The sequence below is a fragment of the Barbus barbus genome (assembly GCF_936440315.1).
Source record: "Barbus barbus genome assembly, chromosome: 5".
Lineage (NCBI taxonomy): Eukaryota > Metazoa > Chordata > Actinopteri > Cypriniformes > Cyprinidae > Barbus > Barbus barbus.
The window spans coordinates 37,747,635-37,765,008 of record NC_136733.1 but is presented as its reverse complement, the minus strand read 5'-3'; the positions used below and the strand labels follow the sequence as shown (position 1 = coordinate 37,765,008).

The following is a 17,374-nucleotide window of genomic DNA, read 5'->3' as shown; positions in this document are numbered from 1 at the left end:
CACTTAACAAAATTAGCAAAATTGAAAGCTCTTGTGCATTTGAACGAGATGGAAGTGCCATTTCAAACTGAAAGTTCAGGCCATTTGAAATTCACTTGATGTTTTCAACCGTGCCTCAAGGAAATGTCAGGGGTCAAAAGCAGATTATATTCAGTCAATTACATGTCACATTGAAGTCATAATACATAGTGACTTTTTAAGCATTATGCACCAGTACTTTCAACATCTTGTGTAAGCTGGTTATCAGTTCTGGATGTTTTCTTACACAACAGACTGTGTAACATAGATATGGCAAAAGCAAAATAAATGACATTTCAACATTTCAGACCAAGATCATTTAGTTTGTGTATTTTCTCTTGTTTGGTGAGGCTTTTGAAATCAGTGCAGTTCACTTCATCACTGGCTTCTGAAGAGGGTTGTGGTCCATAAGAGTCATGCTGTGGTCTGTGTGTTTGAGTGTAGTCGCTGTTTCTGAGGAGAGTATGAACCTCCACTCAAGAGATATGTTTCACATCATTACCCAGCTCCATTACTAAACGCAGCCGTCAGATTCCTGACTGATCACCCTCTCTGGCCATCGCCAACACCCACACAACAGCAGGACACACAGCGCTTGTTTTTCGTCTCTGATAGATCTGACTGCACTGCACTCCAGGCTTGTTTTCTGATGTATGTTTATTACAAAAATCTGCTAGTGAGTTGTAAAAGCCCAGTTTTTGGTGCAGAGTGCCTTTTTGATATATGAAAGAGGAGACGTAAGTATACATCTAATGACTCACCAGCGGCCACACATTTACCCAGCTTGGACAGATAGATGTAGTGGCGTATTATTAGGAAAACAAGATGAATAGCTCCTATAACACTTTGTTTTCTAGGGTTTATCACTTTAATTGTGTATGTTGTCTGGTTAGATTAGTTGCTGATGTAATGTTTTAGAAGAAACGTGATTGCCCTCAGTTCTTTATAATGTGTGCATGTGTGTGTTCAGATTCAGAAAAGACACTCCAGTAGTAGTATGGATGAAAGGCCATCTCCCTCCCCCTCCGCCAGAGACTATGTGGAGTCTCTTCATCAGAATTCCAGAGCGACGCTCCTGTTCGGCAAGAACAACGTACTGGTGCAGCCGGTAATTAATGCATTAAACAGCTGTCAATTAGGGGATTATTTCTGACTGCATATTTTCTGTAAAGATTCTATTATTGTTTGCTTTGTTGTAATTACATAGAAAATATATAATAAACGTGCAAAAAGCTACTAGCTGAAAAACAGCATTTATGATTGACTATAGATTTGTAGTGATAATGTGGGCTTCTGTTGTGGTGCTTTCAGAGGGATGATATGGAAGCAATCCCAGGGTACCTCTCTCTACACCAGACGGCTGACTGCATGACTCTGAAATGGACGCCAAATCAGCTAATGAACGGCTCCGTGGGAGATCTCGACTATGAGAAGAGGTGGGACTCAGAATAAACCCTTTTGAAAGTGGAAATAGCATTGGTTTGTTCTTTTAATAAAATACAATGTATGAATGATCTCCTTGAATCGGAGTATAGCTGTACACACTGTATGATAAGATATATAGTATAATAAGAATATATTACAGGGTTTCTTGTTCTACCATAATACAGGGATGCAAACTTGATACATTTCAGTGAACATTTCCATTCAGAAAGATCTTCCTAAGCAATGGAATCATTTCTAAATCTGTTGTCAAGAAAAGAGAATTAATATTTAAAAATCTTTAAACCTGCAGATTTCCACCAAAATTAAAGCTCTATGGTTTAAGGTATAACATTTGAAAGCAAAGTAGTGTATTTATTGATTTGTTCAATGTTTATAATATTGTATAGTTGTTTTATGTATTTATGTAACTATATATATTGACATTTTTCCCTTTATCATAATGCTAAAATCGACTGTAAATGCATATTTTAAAGCTGAAATTATTTTTTTATTTTTTTTTCCCCTGATGAGTGATTTCTAACTTCATGCAGAAATTAAAACAATACGTGATTGTTTTTCTTTCTTAAATTAAAAACGTTTTGAATCACTGGAATGTGCACTGCCCTCCAAAAGTTTGGAAATGCCCTAGAAAAGTGGGGTTTTGGACAATACTGGCATGAATCCTTTTTAATTTGTGATAATTTTGCACTGATAAGGGACAACACAAACTACAAAAACGTATTTTATTACATAAACAGTTTATACATAGAAAAAAAAAAAAAAATTCGATTCATCAAAATAGCAGCTATTACAGCTCTCCATAATCTGGGCATCTGAGCTGTCAGTTTATTCAAACATTGACTTTGAATTGGCAATCAGTCGTTGAAGCTACAGTATTAAGGTGTGCTGACCCCAAAATCTTTTAAAAACCTGGGCCAAGTTTAAACCAGTAACCAGGCATCACAGCTGGCAAAGGGGCATGTCTGACTTTGACATGTATATATTGCCATTACTGGTCTTCAATGATAATGTCAAGTTACTTTAATGTATTTGCATCAGCAAATGATAAGGATTTATGCTGATATCGTCCAAAACCACACTTTGCCAGGGTGTTTCCAAACTTTTGGAGGGCAGTGTATTTATATAATTTTATATTGGTTTATATTATTCATAGTTATGTTGGTCACAAGCCACTCAAAGTCTCATCTGTTTTCCTGCAGTGTTTACTGGGACTACGCCGTGACAATCCGCCTGGAGGAGATTGTGTACTTGCACTGTCATCAGCAGGGTAGGTGACATTGTGCCAGGTTGAAAAACATCCAACTGGCACCCAAATGACACACATCTTGCAGTTTCATACTTGTCCATAATTCTTACAGATCAGTTTGAATAATTCACAAATAATAGGAGTGGGCAATCTTCCCAAAATATCATATCACAATCTAATCACACAAAATCACGATCTATAATCTAAATCGCAATCTTCCCTATTTTAAGTTGCACTATTGAGAATATCCAGGCTGGAACAACTTAAAACTTAGATTTTCTGTCTTTTGTTGTTTGATTAACATTAATGACAGACAGCAGTAGGATTATTAGGCTGCTGTTGAATGCACAGATCTAATATACTGAATCTAATATACCTGTGTTCGAGTCCCAACTCGTGGACCTTTCCCGATCCCATCCCCACTATCTCTTTCTCTCCAACTTTGTTTCCTGTCTATCTACTGTCCTATCAAATAAAAGGCAAAAACGGCAAAAATAAATCTTAAAAAAAATATATCATCACAATGCCCACCCTAACAAATCATATAGCTGTAATGCGATAGTAAAAAATCCTCCAATATTCATAGACCCTACAGAGTTTCTGAAGGCTAAAAGCATATCTAAAGTTAATCAGTATCTAGTCCCTATTAGTGAAGTAAATCCACTTGGGTGTACTCAAATAATCAGCCAATATCCTCAATTGTACTTTCCCTTTTCATATTCATCCAAGCACAAGACCAGCGGACCGATGAAAGAGAGCAGAATTAATCAGAACATAATTGCTTCTAGAGAGAGATGAGAATTTAAAGTGAGGCTTTACTCGGATTATGAAGCAATGTAATTCTGCTAATAATGGCAATGGATGATTCCTTATTGTACAGGCTGTGTCATGGCTTCAATATTAATAATATCATAATGATTCAGATATTAGATACAGTTAAGAAAGGAAATGTTTTGCATGGTACAGAAGAGTTCACTATGTACAAAACATCCAAGTATTTAACCTAGTTATATATGAGAGCGAGAGACTGTGTCCTTTAAAGGGGTCATCGGGTGCAAAATTCACTTTACAAGTTGTTTGAACATGAATGTGTGTTGGAAGTGTGTGTATTTAGCATGGACTGATAGTGTGCGGAAAATAATTTTTTATTGATTAAAATCCCTATTTTAAAATCCCCTTTCTCAAATCAGGCTGTTCTGAGATTCCTGTCTGAATGACGTAGTTCAGCACAGACCACTCCCACAATAGTTGATTGACAAGGCCGTCTTACCTTAGACCCGCCCTGAGTGAGCTGAGAGATGTCCGCCATTGTGTCGACTCCGGTGCAAGGGAAGACAAGATGTCTCAGATTAAGCGATTGAGGTGTTTTGTTGTTGGATGTAATAATGAATATAGCAGTCGTCATTTACTCCCGACATCTGAGCCACTGAAGACACAGAGGATTAACGTTGCGCCGATCCCCATCTACATAAATGCGTCTGTGTTCGCGCAAATCATTCGTGATCCAGCTTTATCTACAGAAGTAGTGAGTATAAGGGTTTTTATGAATCTTTTCAAATCGCCTTTCCTAATAACATGCTAGTTAGCCAGTTTCGCGGCTAAAGTAAACAGTACTGCTCATCAGGAAGATGAGGGGGAAGAGCGGAAGAGAGGGGCGGCGTCAGCAGAGCTCATTAGAATTAGGACTAGAATGGCTTGCTGAAAACAGAGCTGATTTTGACAGGGTAAAAAAGGTGCTTTTTACACTACCATTGAGAAATTTTAGCCAAAGTATGTTTTCATTAAGACCCTAAAAAATCATATCAACTTGTGGAAAATGGGCATCCAATGACCCCTTTAAATGTCAATGAATATATCACATTATTTCATATTAATTCTATTGTGTATGTATTTTTGTCTGCAGTGGACTGTGGGGGAACAGTGGTTCTGGTTAGTCAGGATGGGATTCAAAGGCCTCCGCTTCGTTTTCCCCGTGGTGGTCATCTCCTGCAATTCCTCTCCTGTCTGGAAAATGGTCTTCTGCCTCACGGCCAGTTAGACCCGCCGCTTTGGTCCCAGAGAGGAAAGGTAAGAAAGTGATCTGTACAAAATTTGATGTTACTGTACACCTTCCTCTACACTTACACTTACTCTAATTTCAGAATATGTAAAGTGTGTACAGACTGACAATGGTTTGTTCTTCCATTAGGATTATAACTTTTCAGCATTTGTGGAACAGTAACATTTTAAGATACTTGAGTGAAAAACACTGCCATTATTTGACCAAGTATTTTTATTAGTATCCTCTGTTTTAGTCTAAGACAACTCTGTTTGATATGACCCTTAAATCACAGTGTTTTTTTAAATATTTCTACAATTACTTCTTACATTACACTCAGTACAGTACAGGAGCAGTAAGAGTTTCTTTATGAATGAAATCAGTACTTTTATTCAGCAAGGATGCCTTAAATTAATCAAAAGTAACAGGAAAGACATTTGTTACAAAACATTTCTTTTTCAATTAAATATTTTTTTTAAAGTTTTTATTCAAAGAATTCATAACATTTAATGGATTCCATTAAGTTGCACAACAAGTGTTTTCTATGGAAGCCCGTTTCCGCCACTGAATAAAAAAAAAAAAAAGGTTATTGCTAAAAGGTTTTTATCTCACAATTCTGACTTTTTTCTCAGAAAAATTGCGAGTTTATATCACGCAATTATGAGAAAAAAAGTCAGAATTGTGAGATCAAAAGTCACAATTACCTTTTTATTTTTTTATTCAGTGGCGGAAAACAGGCTTCCGTAGTTTTCAACATTCATAACAATAAGAAATGTTTCTTGAGCACCAAATCAGCATGTTAGAATGATTTCTGAAGGATCAAAAGTTCAAGCTCAAGCCCTTTTGCTAAGGTTTCCGGGTTGAACGACATGTTTCCTGGAAACGGTGTGCAACGGGGTTTGAGATACGTTTTCTCTTGTTTGGTGGGTGTGTCAAAAAAGTCAGCCCAATCAGCAGCAATGTGTATAAACCACGCGGTATTAAAGAGAGCTCGCACAATGGGTCCAAGTGAAGTCATTCACAAATGTGTCCTCTGCAGCTCGGTATACGCAACAATTGAAGATATTAGAAGACATGTTTGTCTTAAGAGTTTTATAGTAACATGGCATATCAACATGATGATGATGAATTTGTAAGTAAATATAATTAACATAAAAAAAGCAAGTATATTGTTTGCACGTTTATTGACATTAAAGGCAAAATAACTAAATAATAAGAGCACAAGTATAGATCTGGAACTTCTTTAAGTCTGTCTAAATATCATGTAGTTATTACAATGTCTTCTGGTCCATATCCTTTCCTTAGGAAGGTGTGCTACTGCTAGACACTGATTAATGTAACATACAAATACTATACATATTTATATATTTTGCTATTGTATTGTGGAGTGACACTTTCATAAATTTTACTATGCTCCTCTGATTATATAATGGTAAATATTACAATATTATAGCACAACAACAGTAATCAGCAATAATGATAAGCCTAACAATAAAAATAATAAGGTCATATAGATCATAAAAAGTGGATAATCCTTCACCTGAAATGTTTGTCTTTTCATCCTGAAATACGAGGCAAATGAACCACAGTTTGCACAAATCCCTTCACTCGACTGGGGTGTTCTCTTTTATTCTGGACGGCAAGGGCAGTGACTGTAACATCGAGCATTTTGCAGTATTAAACGTTTTTATACCGATTTCTTCAGGCTCTGAAAATTCTTCAAAAATAACACAAAGAATGGCCTTCTCAGCTGCCATAGTTGCAACACTTGCATCATCAGAACAGTGTGTTCAACCCACCACCGTCTCCGTTTAATAAACACTTTTCACCGTTTTTTGGGGGCTGAACGCAGCCCTGCTGTCAGCTTTGTCATCACAGGAATAAATAACCAATGAAAAAAAACAATGAAAGTAGAAATCATTCTAATTATATTTCACAATATTACTTGTTTTACTGTATTTTCAATCAAATAAATGTAGCCTTGGTTGAGTGTAAGAGACTTCTTTAAAAACAAACACCGTGCTTCACTGTTTGAGCTACAGATTCAAGATGCTATGCAGATTCTTACCATATTATTTAGATCAATAATGATCTCTCACTGTGCTGTAATTTGTATGTCTTGGTTGATTAATCTGTCAATTGCAATTCTATTGCAAATGCATTTTGTGTGTTACAAATAAATTATAAATGGAAAAAATAATTTGTTCTAGACTGCACATTGCTCATCATCTGCAGTCGTGTATCCCGAACTGATACATCACTTTTCTTTTCCCAGGGTAAGATATTACCTAAGCTAAAGAACAGATGCCCACAGGGATCCTCAGACTCTGTCTCAGACAAAGAAGAGGAAGAAGCAACAGATTATGTCTTCCGCATTATTTTCCCAAACAGCCAGTCAGAATTTGGTAAGAGACTGAATTGTGGTATCAAACAAGCTTTTGAGCCAGTAAATGTTTCCCGATTATGACACAGCTATTATTTATATCATCTTTTAGAAGTGAATAATAGGAAAAAGGGCCTCTTGTATCCAAGTATTGTTTGTCATTTCGGTTTTTATCCATTTATATGTACCATCATAATCCATCATAATCATTCCTTTGGTTTTATGGAGATATTTTGACTCATTACAGTGACTTTTACCCACTCCTCCCATCTCTCACTGGGTACTGTCCTCTTGGCCCGATCTCTCTCCCTGAACTCGAGAGGGCTGTGGCCTCCTAAACGCCAGACGGTGGTGATGCCAAAGCGGCACTGCAGCTCCCCGGGAGAGTCCCCATCCTCTCCTGAGCTCAGCTGTAATTCTCCCTGTCACCGCTCATTTATGTGTTCATGTATCTGTCTGATGCGCCAACTTCTTGCTGGTTTATGCTTGCTTTTATGGCCTCTACGTCTGCAAGCAATCACTTAGTTGCCAGTGTGAGTTTTCTGTTTTGTTCAGGAGTCCTCCACCAGTGAAATTTAGTGACCCTTGGTTAATTGTGGGCTAATGGTTGAGTGTTTTCCGCGAGACTTGAAATTTATGTTTACTATATAATGACCATATGTGTTTGTAACAGTAATAGTGGCTTTTAAATCTGACCTGTTAATTTTGAGTGTCACGGCAGCCATTATTACTTCATTAAATCCATGCAGACTGATATTATTGCAATAATTTTTTTTTTTTTTTAAAGCTGGGTGTAATAGTGGGTTCTTGTTGCTCTGCTTTTGGCTACATAAATTCCTTTTTGTATCCAGATGTTCAGTGCATAATCAGATTTCTCTGTGTGTGTTTGTTTGTTAGTGGCACCGGAACTGATAGATCAGGGAGCAAACATGTGGCACCCAACACCAAGGAAATCATCTTGCTCTTCCTGCTCACAGAGTAGTTTCTCTGATGGAGCACCGCCCAATGGATGCAATCATGAAAGGTACAATGACAGAATGAAAAATTGTATAATCCATTTTGATTAATTAAATTAGAATTGAAATAAAAACCAGCTGATAAACAAGAATAAGTGTCTGAGGTACAAAGTAGAATTTATATTTAATTTGGGTAGAAATCTAAACTTTATAACAACTACTACTGCAACAACTATTATTATTATTATTATTATTATTATTGTATTTTATTTTACATTTAAATTCACCCAAAAATCACAATCGGGTATTACTTCATACTCAAGTAACACCTTGTTTATATGTAAAACCTATAGATGTTCTGTACAAAAGTAAATATAAATGTATAAATATAAATTAAATAACTGTTAAATATATATTTAAGGGAAAAAATATCTTATTTGCAGGGCCCCTCTGAAGATGCTGTGTGACAACATGAAGAACCAAATCATCTCTCGGGCTTTCTATGGATGTTTGTATCCATTACTCATAAATTTTTAGTCTCACAACAGCATCTTTTTCCATCAAAGGTGACCTTCACATTCTCAAATGTCTCTCTTATTTAATCAATCACACACATATTTTGTCCTCTCAGGGCTGGCGTACTGCCGTCACCTGTCCACGGTACGCACTCACCTGTCTGGCCTTGTCAATCACAGTATTGTGGAACCAGAAGTGCCCAGTGACGCCTATGGAGGCCTCACGACAGAAGTGTGGCAGAAGTTTCTTCAAGACTGCAGCGTAAGCGTGCGCGCACACACACACACACACACACACGCACACACAAACCTGCCTGGGGTCCAAAACAGACACATTTAAATGAGCGTCTTCGCCAGACACTCATTAATATTCATTTGTCCCTTATCACAGTTCTCTCATTCTCATCACATAGACAATATGTTTGGATGACTAATGCTGAGAGCCTGAGTTCTAGAGTGGCGGCACTAAAGGTGCAAATCAATGTGAAAATCTATACAGAAGTACCCTTATGGCTGTGATCGTTAGTGTGCTATACTGGCAGACTCATTTATGCTCTAAACAGGCAAACAAATGTATGTATATATTTTTTTTATTGGTTTGACTGATAAACATAGTAAAGTAGTGGAAAAATATAAATGAATTCAAATACCATTTGTACCATTATGTGCTTGGAAGTCAGTTTATCCGTTTTGGAGTCGGTCTGTACCTGATCTTTTGCAGACCTATGAAGAGAAGGAGTTACTGCGGCTAGTTTATTTCGGTGGAGTTGAGCCGTCTTTGCGAAAGGAGGTCTGGCCTTTACTACTAGGCCATTACCAATTTGGGATGTCTGAGACTGAAAGAAAAGAGGTGAGTGTATTTTTTGGTTAAAACCATCCTCCCAAACATTTTTAAGGTGCAGTCATGTTTACATTGCTAGGCAAAATTCTACAGGGAAAATCCTGATTAAGCACGATTAATTGGATTTCAGATGGTTTGGGAATCAAAGCACTTGTTCCATTGTGAGTGGATTTCATTGTAAGATCTTATCTTCACGTGTTGCCTTCTCTTATACGCTGAACTCTGCAGGTGGATGAGCAGATGCGAGCGTGTTACGAGCAGACAATGAGCGAATGGCTGGGGTGTGAGGCCATTGTTAGGCAGAGAGAAAAAGAACAGCATGCTGTGGCGTTAGCCAAGTGTTCGTCTGGGGCGAGTATAGACAGCACAACACAGAGAATAATGCACCATGACTCCACCATCAGTAATGAGGTGAGTGTCTCAGAGTGACCTTCTAAGACCAAAATGCATTGTTGTGGCAGGCACTGAAGACTTCCAGTCCAAACTGAAAGGTTTGCTTTTGATTTTATGTAGTATTTATTTAGGGATGTGTTGTGTTTGTCATTCAGTCCTCGCAAAGCTGTAGTTCAGGCAGGCAAAGAGATTCCAGGCTGCAGAGCGACTCCAGCAGCAGTACTCAAGTAAGCTTCAGACTGATGTTGTGGCCATTACATGAATATTTGTACAAGTTGATATTTCCTTAAAACTTCATTTTATTTTAAATTGCATGTGATTACAAATGGTGACTGATGTTCCTCATTCTTACCTGGTAGTTCTTCACTTCCCAAAACCCCTTCCCCTGGAGTAGCTTTCTTCCGTTTGGTTTGTTTTTCCAGGTGTTTGAGTCTGTTGAAGAGGTTGACCAGATCGAGTCCGAGCCCAAGAATGACGATGCCAAACAGGTTTCCAAAATCTCAAATGGAACACACCAAAATGGCACCAGTTCTCCAGACTCCGGTCTACCCTCTTCCAGAAACTTCTCAGTTACTTCTGGTCAGTCGGACTCCTTGAGCACAGAGGACAGTGGGATACATGACCCAAGCCTTAAAGCTCAACCACAGCTAGCAGTATCAAAGGAGAGGTTTGCGAGTTCATATGGAGAGGAAGGAAAGGTGACTGAGGAAGGTGAGACCAAATCGATTGAGAAACTAGGTGTGAGAGAATATAGTAGAATTGAGGTTAACAAAGCGTTGTCTTTGGATGCAGTCGTGACGATATCAGAGAGAAGCAAGAAGGCCACAGAGACCCTCTCCAATAAAAGGTCAGAGGTTGAGACTGAGGGATTGAAAATGGCTCGAGATGCCTTTGAGGCTCCTGCAGCAGCTCGCAGCCACATTACCAAAATGGAAGTGGGCGAATCTCCAGAGAGGACTTTGACATCAGAAAATGAAGCACTGACAGAGCGCACTGAGTCAGAAATTCCCAAAGTGACAGAGGTTAAGGAATCGACTCCTCCAGGGCAGAAGATGAATGAGAATCGGGTAAGTGTGGACTCTGAAAGGTCCCACATGGGAATTACAGATATTAGAGCAATCCGAGAGGAACCTTTGGTAACAAAAGATCACAAGGTATCAGATGCGCTTGAGCGGAAGGTTGTAGCTGACACACTGGTGTCTGTTTCAAAGGACGATGATACAGAGAAAGAAACCAATGAAATAAGCAAAGAGAAAGACTCCAATATATGCACGGATGAAGGCAACAATGTTAGTGGCACACAAAGAGCTTTAAAACCAAGTGATGAGAAAGAGAACAAGACTATGAAGACCAGTGATTTACCCATCGGAGCTGGAACAGCAGTAAAGAGGAAAGCAACAATAGTTCTGCCAAAAACCACTGGTGCAGAGCAAAGAGAAGGGAAGGATGAGTCAAAGAGAAGCACACATAAAGAAATCCAGAGGAACGCTCCAGTAATTGAGGAGATGGTGGTCCCATTGGTGCATGAAGCTTTTAGCACAAGAGAGATGTGTGAAGCCCAAGATGCAACTGAGTCAGACGAGTCTCCGTCTGCAATTGAAATGGAAGAGATTCCTAGAGCTAAAGTGTCCATGGCTTGGGAAAGGAAGAGTTCACCCAAAAGCAAGGCTAATCAGCAGGCAGCTGTACCTGTATTGGAGCTCAGGCTGGAGGACGCTCATGGAAAGCCCAGCTCTGAAGGAATGGACTCTGAGGAGCCAGAGATGGAGAGTCTTTGCCCACAGCTGGATTCACTGGCTGTAAACGCTGAGAAGAATGAAGCTACCTCTCCAGTTTCCTCAATAGGCACCACTTATTCTGTAAGCATGTGTTTCAGAGAGGTATTTTATATAATAACATAGTTAACTATGTTATCTATATAAATCTGTTCACCATTGTAATTGCAGCAAGAGCTTTTGGACCTGTATACTCTAAATCTGCATCGCATTGATAAAGACGTACAGCGCTGTGACCGAAATTATTGGTATTTTACTCCTGCTAACTTGGAAAAATTGCGCAACATCATGTGCAGGTAATAAAATCATTCCTTTATTGACCTTCACTATTTGTGCTCTGCTTTCAGTTTTGTGTTTGATCAAAAATACAGTAAAATAGTAATATTGTGAAATATTATTACAATTTAATATAGCTTGTAATTTAAGTGTAAATTATTCATGTGATGCAAAACTGAATTTTCAGAATTATTGGTCCAGTCTTCAGTGTCACATGATCCTACAGAAAATATGCTGATTTGGTGTTCAATAAATATTTAGTTTTATTATCGATGTTTGTGGAAATGTATTTCTTCAGGATTACTTTATGAATAAAAAGTTCAGTAGAATAGAAATAGAATGTTTTAAATAGAATTCTATTACTTTACTATTATATTTTTTTTTTTGTTTTGTTTTTCAAAAACTCTTACTGACCCCAAACGTTTGAATGGTAGTGTATATGTTTCCTGATATGGAATATTTAATTGCACATGCTAATTCACTGTATCTTACATTTTAGATTACCTTTGTCGTCATTTAATGCTCACAAGTTAAACTTTACTAACCTTTATAATTTAATGAATGATCAAATGTAATCCTTAGCAGATGAAAAAATAAATTTCAAATTTTGTTCTGTATATTATGTTGTGACACCTAAAATTGTAAAATATATATATATATATATATATATATATATATATATATATATATATATATATATATATATATATATATATATATATATATATATATATATATATATATATATATATATATATATATATATATATATAATTTTATTTTTTTAATGAAGACAGAATAGAATTTTAACATTTATCTATTTCTAAATAATCAGATATATGATTTTCACCTGGCAGATGGTAAAACATGCAAAAAAAATTACACAGACTTACATTAAGTCATATCTTGGGGCCAGACTATTATAGAGACTTGGAAGTGAGCTCTTTGATTGCAACTGCATGTCAAAGCACATTAAACCCCTCAGAACACCTGGTGTTGTGATGTAGCTCAAATATCCCTGACCAACGCATGTAATGACTTGCCCATTTCTGCAGTTATATCTGGCAGCACCTGGAAATTGGATATGTCCAGGGCATGTGTGACCTGCTCGCTCCCTTGCTAGTTATTCTAGATGATGGTGAGTCTGTCTTTGTGAAAACTGCTGTTCTTCATCTGTTTTTGAGTTCATGCCACTGTTTAAAAAATGAAATAACAAGTATGTTTGGCTTTTCTCATCTGTTTTTATCGAATCTTTCAGAGGCCATGGCTTTCAGTTGTTTCACTGAACTAATGAAAAGGATGAATCACAATTTTCCTCACGGAGGTGCGATGGACACACACTTTGCCAATATGAGATCTCTCATCCAGGTCAAACGTCTGCTCTAGACATTTTTCTCTCTTGTTTGGCCTTTAAATGTAAAATGTGGATGTGACTGATCTGTTCACTTTTCCCTGTGCATGATTAGATTCTAGACGCAGAGCTGTTTGAGCTAATGCATCAGAACGGAGACTACACCCACTTCTACTTCTGCTACCGCTGGTTTCTTCTTGACTTTAAAAGAGGTAATAATATCTTTCAAATAATACGTATAATGAGAAATAAAATATGCCTTCGATGCTGCCTAGTATGCAATGCTAGAAATGAAAGAAATGTCTTCTGTTAGTTCTCATCTGCAATGAAATGAAGCCATATTTTGCTTAATTAATGTTCAATCTCCTAATTAGCAATTGCATTGCTTTTTGTCAATTGTGACTTAAGTAATTTAAAACCTATTATATGATATTCGGCTAAGCACAAAGCTTTACTCACATTAATGGCCATGTGCTTTATGAGAGAAATATTTAATTTCATTAAAGCCCTGTTATATTAAAAACTAGAATATGAGCTTGTGTCCAGGACCTAGTTTATAAAGCTTTTCAGAAATGACAGCTCCCCCTGCTGTCCATGCAGACTGTTTAAGTTATGACTGAAACATGATTTTCTCCAGTGATGCTTTGACTCTATTTATTTAAATTTGAACAGTTAGCCTAATAAAAAAGGTACTATCGCCTTCTATGCCTAACATGCATATTTGAATTCCTCAGAGTTGGTGTATGATGATGTGTTTGCTGTTTGGGAGGTCATCTGGGCTGCTAAGTGTGTCTCCTCTAGCCATTTTGTGCTCTTCATCGCTCTTGCATTGGTGGAGATATACAGAGACATCATTCTAGAAAACAATATGGACTTCACAGACATCATCAAGTTTTTCAATGGTGATTATTATATATTCATTATCAAATCTCAGTGTCATAAACCTCTATTAAAAAAAAATTATATAAAGACATCCACAACAAGCATATAACCTGCCCTTCACGAGCATTTCAAATCTAAAGAAAAGAGGATTGTTTAACCAAAATCCACCACCATAGTTAATATTAACAGCAGAGCAAATTCACAACCTGTTGCATCTCATGTTTATGGAGAACTGGTAGTGCCATTTAAAACTTTAATTGTACCCACAATTAAAATGTGGAGAAATTGCTTTAGGGTTATTTGATTGTTTATTTTAGATTTAGTTCTTGCCATTTTAATAAATACATCCTCATATCACCTTTGCTTTTCAGAAATGGCTGAGCATCACAATATCAAGCAAATTGTGACTCTGGCTCGAGACCTGGTGTGCAAAGTGCAGACGCTTATAGAGAACAAGTAACGCTGAAACCTCTCACCTCTGTTGTTTCTCATGGTCACAGTGTAACCCATCAGCCCTTGCTACAAAACAACAGGCAACATTTGGCCAAAGCTTAATGAGCTTCAAGCATATTATGGTTACATTTCAAATGCCAAACTTCTTGATCTACCTAGAATCAGTCAGTGTGCAATTTTTTTAGAGTCATGTGGCTCTTTAATCAGGTTTTACTGAACATCATAGTACACACAATTTTATAAGCAGATGCTGCTAATGAATGGTCATTCACTGTTTGACATGGATTTTATCCTATGTCTACAATGCAGTCAGGATTACCAGTCACTAGTGAGTCATAGGCTCTGTTCCAAAACCTAGTGAGCTGCCTTGCTGTCTACTGCCTACATACCCTGAAACTGAACTTCAGAAGTGACTGATTTGTTTCCAATTTGATTCCAGTAGGATTTGGTGTTCGTATGTGTTTAAGCTAATATAATGACACATACAATACATAGCACACACACATTCTGGGTAGAATAGTCCGTTTAAATCAGATTTCAACTTGTATTGATACTTAATAAACATTTTCTTCATTCGTGTGATGCTGTCTTAGAATTTGATCAAAAGAACATATCTTAGAAAGCAGCATTATGTTGCTGAAGTGTGCCTATGATGCCTTTAAAATGCTGCCTATGTAGGCAGCTCACTAGGTTTTAGTTCAGATCAGGTTAAGAGGCGCTCACACTAGATTTCATGCTACATTCGCTTTCACATATATAGAGTGCACATACAGTGCTGCTTGAAAGTTTGTGAACCCCTTGCAGAATCTGTGAAAATGCCATTTAAGAGAGATCATACAAAATGCATGTTATTTTTTATTTAGTACTGTCCTGAGTAAGATATTTTACATGAGATTACATTTAGTCCACAAGACAAAAAAAAAAATAGCTGAAATTATTAATATAACCCCATTCAAAAGTTTGGGAACCCTTGGTTCTTAATACTGTGTGTGGTTACCTGGATGATCTACGATGTTTTGTGATGGTTGTTCATGAGTCCCTTGTTTGTTCTGAACAATTAAACTGAGCACTGTTCTTCAGAAAAATCCTCCAGGTCCTGCTGAATCTTCAGTTTTCCAGCATCTTTTGCATATTTGAACCTTTTCCAGCAGTGACTGTATGATTTTGAGATCCATCTTTTCACACTGAGGATGATTGAGGGACTCAAACACAACTATTAAAAAAGGTTCAAACATTCATTGATGCTCCAGAAGGAAACACGATGCATTAAGAGCTGGGGGGTGAAAACTTTTGAACAGGATGAAGATGTCCACATTTTTCTTATTTTGTAGAAATATATATTTTTTTCATTTAGTACTGCCCTTCGGAAGCAACAGAAGATACTTGCATGTTTCCTGGAAGACAAATTAAGTACAATTTACCTTGATCTTCAAATTCTCTTAATGCATCGTGATTTCTTCAAATTGTAGAAATTGTCCTCCTAAACTGTAGTTAATTTGTGTAGTAGATAGTATATAGTATATTTAAATATTTTATTTATAATTTATTCAAAACAGAAGCCTGAGAGGAAGATATATGTTGTGATATCTAGAATAAATGGGGATGATTTTACTTGCTTTAAATCTAGTGTGACCGCCCTGACCTGCAAACTTTATTAGTATTCTGATGTGCCACTTTTAATATTACGTAGATTTTTCTGTAGCAGAAGAGGACGCTGTGCTTTCAGTCGACTGACCTTTTGCATGTTTCTGTAACTGCTTATTTCCGAGTCAGTGTGTTTACTGTGAGTTGTTTCACTGATTCAGATCAGGTTATTGTATCACACAGTATATTATTGGACATTTCCAAGGAATGCCTCTTGGTAATAGATTTAGAACAGAGCAAAAACATCCGTAAAATTCTGCTCTGTGTTGAGTAATGATTTGGGTTTTTCATGGGTTTATGTCATGTTTGAGTCAGTACTGTGTTTAAGTGCATTGGTGTCATGTTTTCAGTCAGCCTATGAATACCTGGCATTAGGATTTATTTTGTGTGTGTGTGTGTGTGTGTGTGTGTGTGTGTGTGTGGACCGGGACAACTCTCAGTCACTACCACAAGACCTTGTCTGCTTGATGTATTCTTGCTGTTTGTGGACTGTACAGAAAAATACATGCTATATTTATTATATAGAGAGAATCTATATTATTAACTTTGGTGTCGTTGCCTACATGTTTTCAGAACGGACACTAATATTCACACAAAGAAATGAAAATCATCAGTGCTCTTTATTTATTCTTCATGATGAAATTGTTGTATAAAATGTACATTGTGTTTCTTCATCCACACTAACCGCACTCCTCTGCTATAGATCTTAATATTATAGTACCTTATAACATGTTGTAATCACTGAAGTATTGATCCTATGATCGAACCAGTACAGCTAGGGGTCTGAAACCTTTGGTATATCCACAATGAGGTACAATCGGAAATTATATCAAATCCCAAGTATCATTTTTCATGTATCTGATCTGTAACACAAGGCTAAAGCAGATCAAAGTGTATTCCAAACCTCTGTGAACACATGAATTAGCCTCTAATCTACATAATTTATGTGACCTGATATGAGCAGGTGTTAGTAATTCTCCTGCATTGAATCTTGTTGATTTCTTCATGTGGAAAATATAGTCTAAGAAGAGAAAAAAAACTCATAATTTGTGTGTGTTCCGTATTTATTTAAATCTGAATGTATGCATTTTGTCAGTTTTTTATGTGAATGTTCTTGCTACACTGTGGTCAATTACTACAAAGTGTTAAATTCTAAA

The 17,374-nt window shown here is 37.0% G+C and overlaps 1 protein-coding gene across 1 annotated transcript in view; it reads left to right on the top strand.

Moving 5' to 3' along the window:
• LOC306869864 (small G protein signaling modulator 1-like) overlaps positions 1-15,487 on the top strand; it is a 38,452-nt gene extending 22,965 nt beyond the window's left edge. The window contains exons 8-24 of the mRNA XM_079416791.1: positions 989-1,126; positions 1,330-1,454; positions 2,664-2,731; positions 4,614-4,777; positions 7,024-7,153; positions 8,029-8,155; positions 8,531-8,595; positions 8,719-8,864; positions 9,324-9,452; positions 9,672-9,854; positions 9,992-10,063; positions 11,783-11,907; positions 12,943-13,025; positions 13,146-13,255; positions 13,354-13,450; positions 13,973-14,140; positions 14,492-15,487. Coding sequence (XP_079272917.1) covers positions 989-1,126; positions 1,330-1,454; positions 2,664-2,731; positions 4,614-4,777; positions 7,024-7,153; positions 8,029-8,155; positions 8,531-8,595; positions 8,719-8,864; positions 9,324-9,452; positions 9,672-9,854; positions 9,992-10,063; positions 11,783-11,907; positions 12,943-13,025; positions 13,146-13,255; positions 13,354-13,450; positions 13,973-14,140; positions 14,492-14,580 — 2,019 coding nt within the window. The 3' untranslated portion in view covers positions 14,581-15,487. The remainder of the gene's footprint in view (positions 1-988; positions 1,127-1,329; positions 1,455-2,663; positions 2,732-4,613; positions 4,778-7,023; positions 7,154-8,028; positions 8,156-8,530; positions 8,596-8,718; positions 8,865-9,323; positions 9,453-9,671; positions 9,855-9,991; positions 10,064-11,782; positions 11,908-12,942; positions 13,026-13,145; positions 13,256-13,353; positions 13,451-13,972; positions 14,141-14,491) is intronic.
• The last annotated feature ends 1,887 nt before the right edge of the window (positions 15,488-17,374 follow it).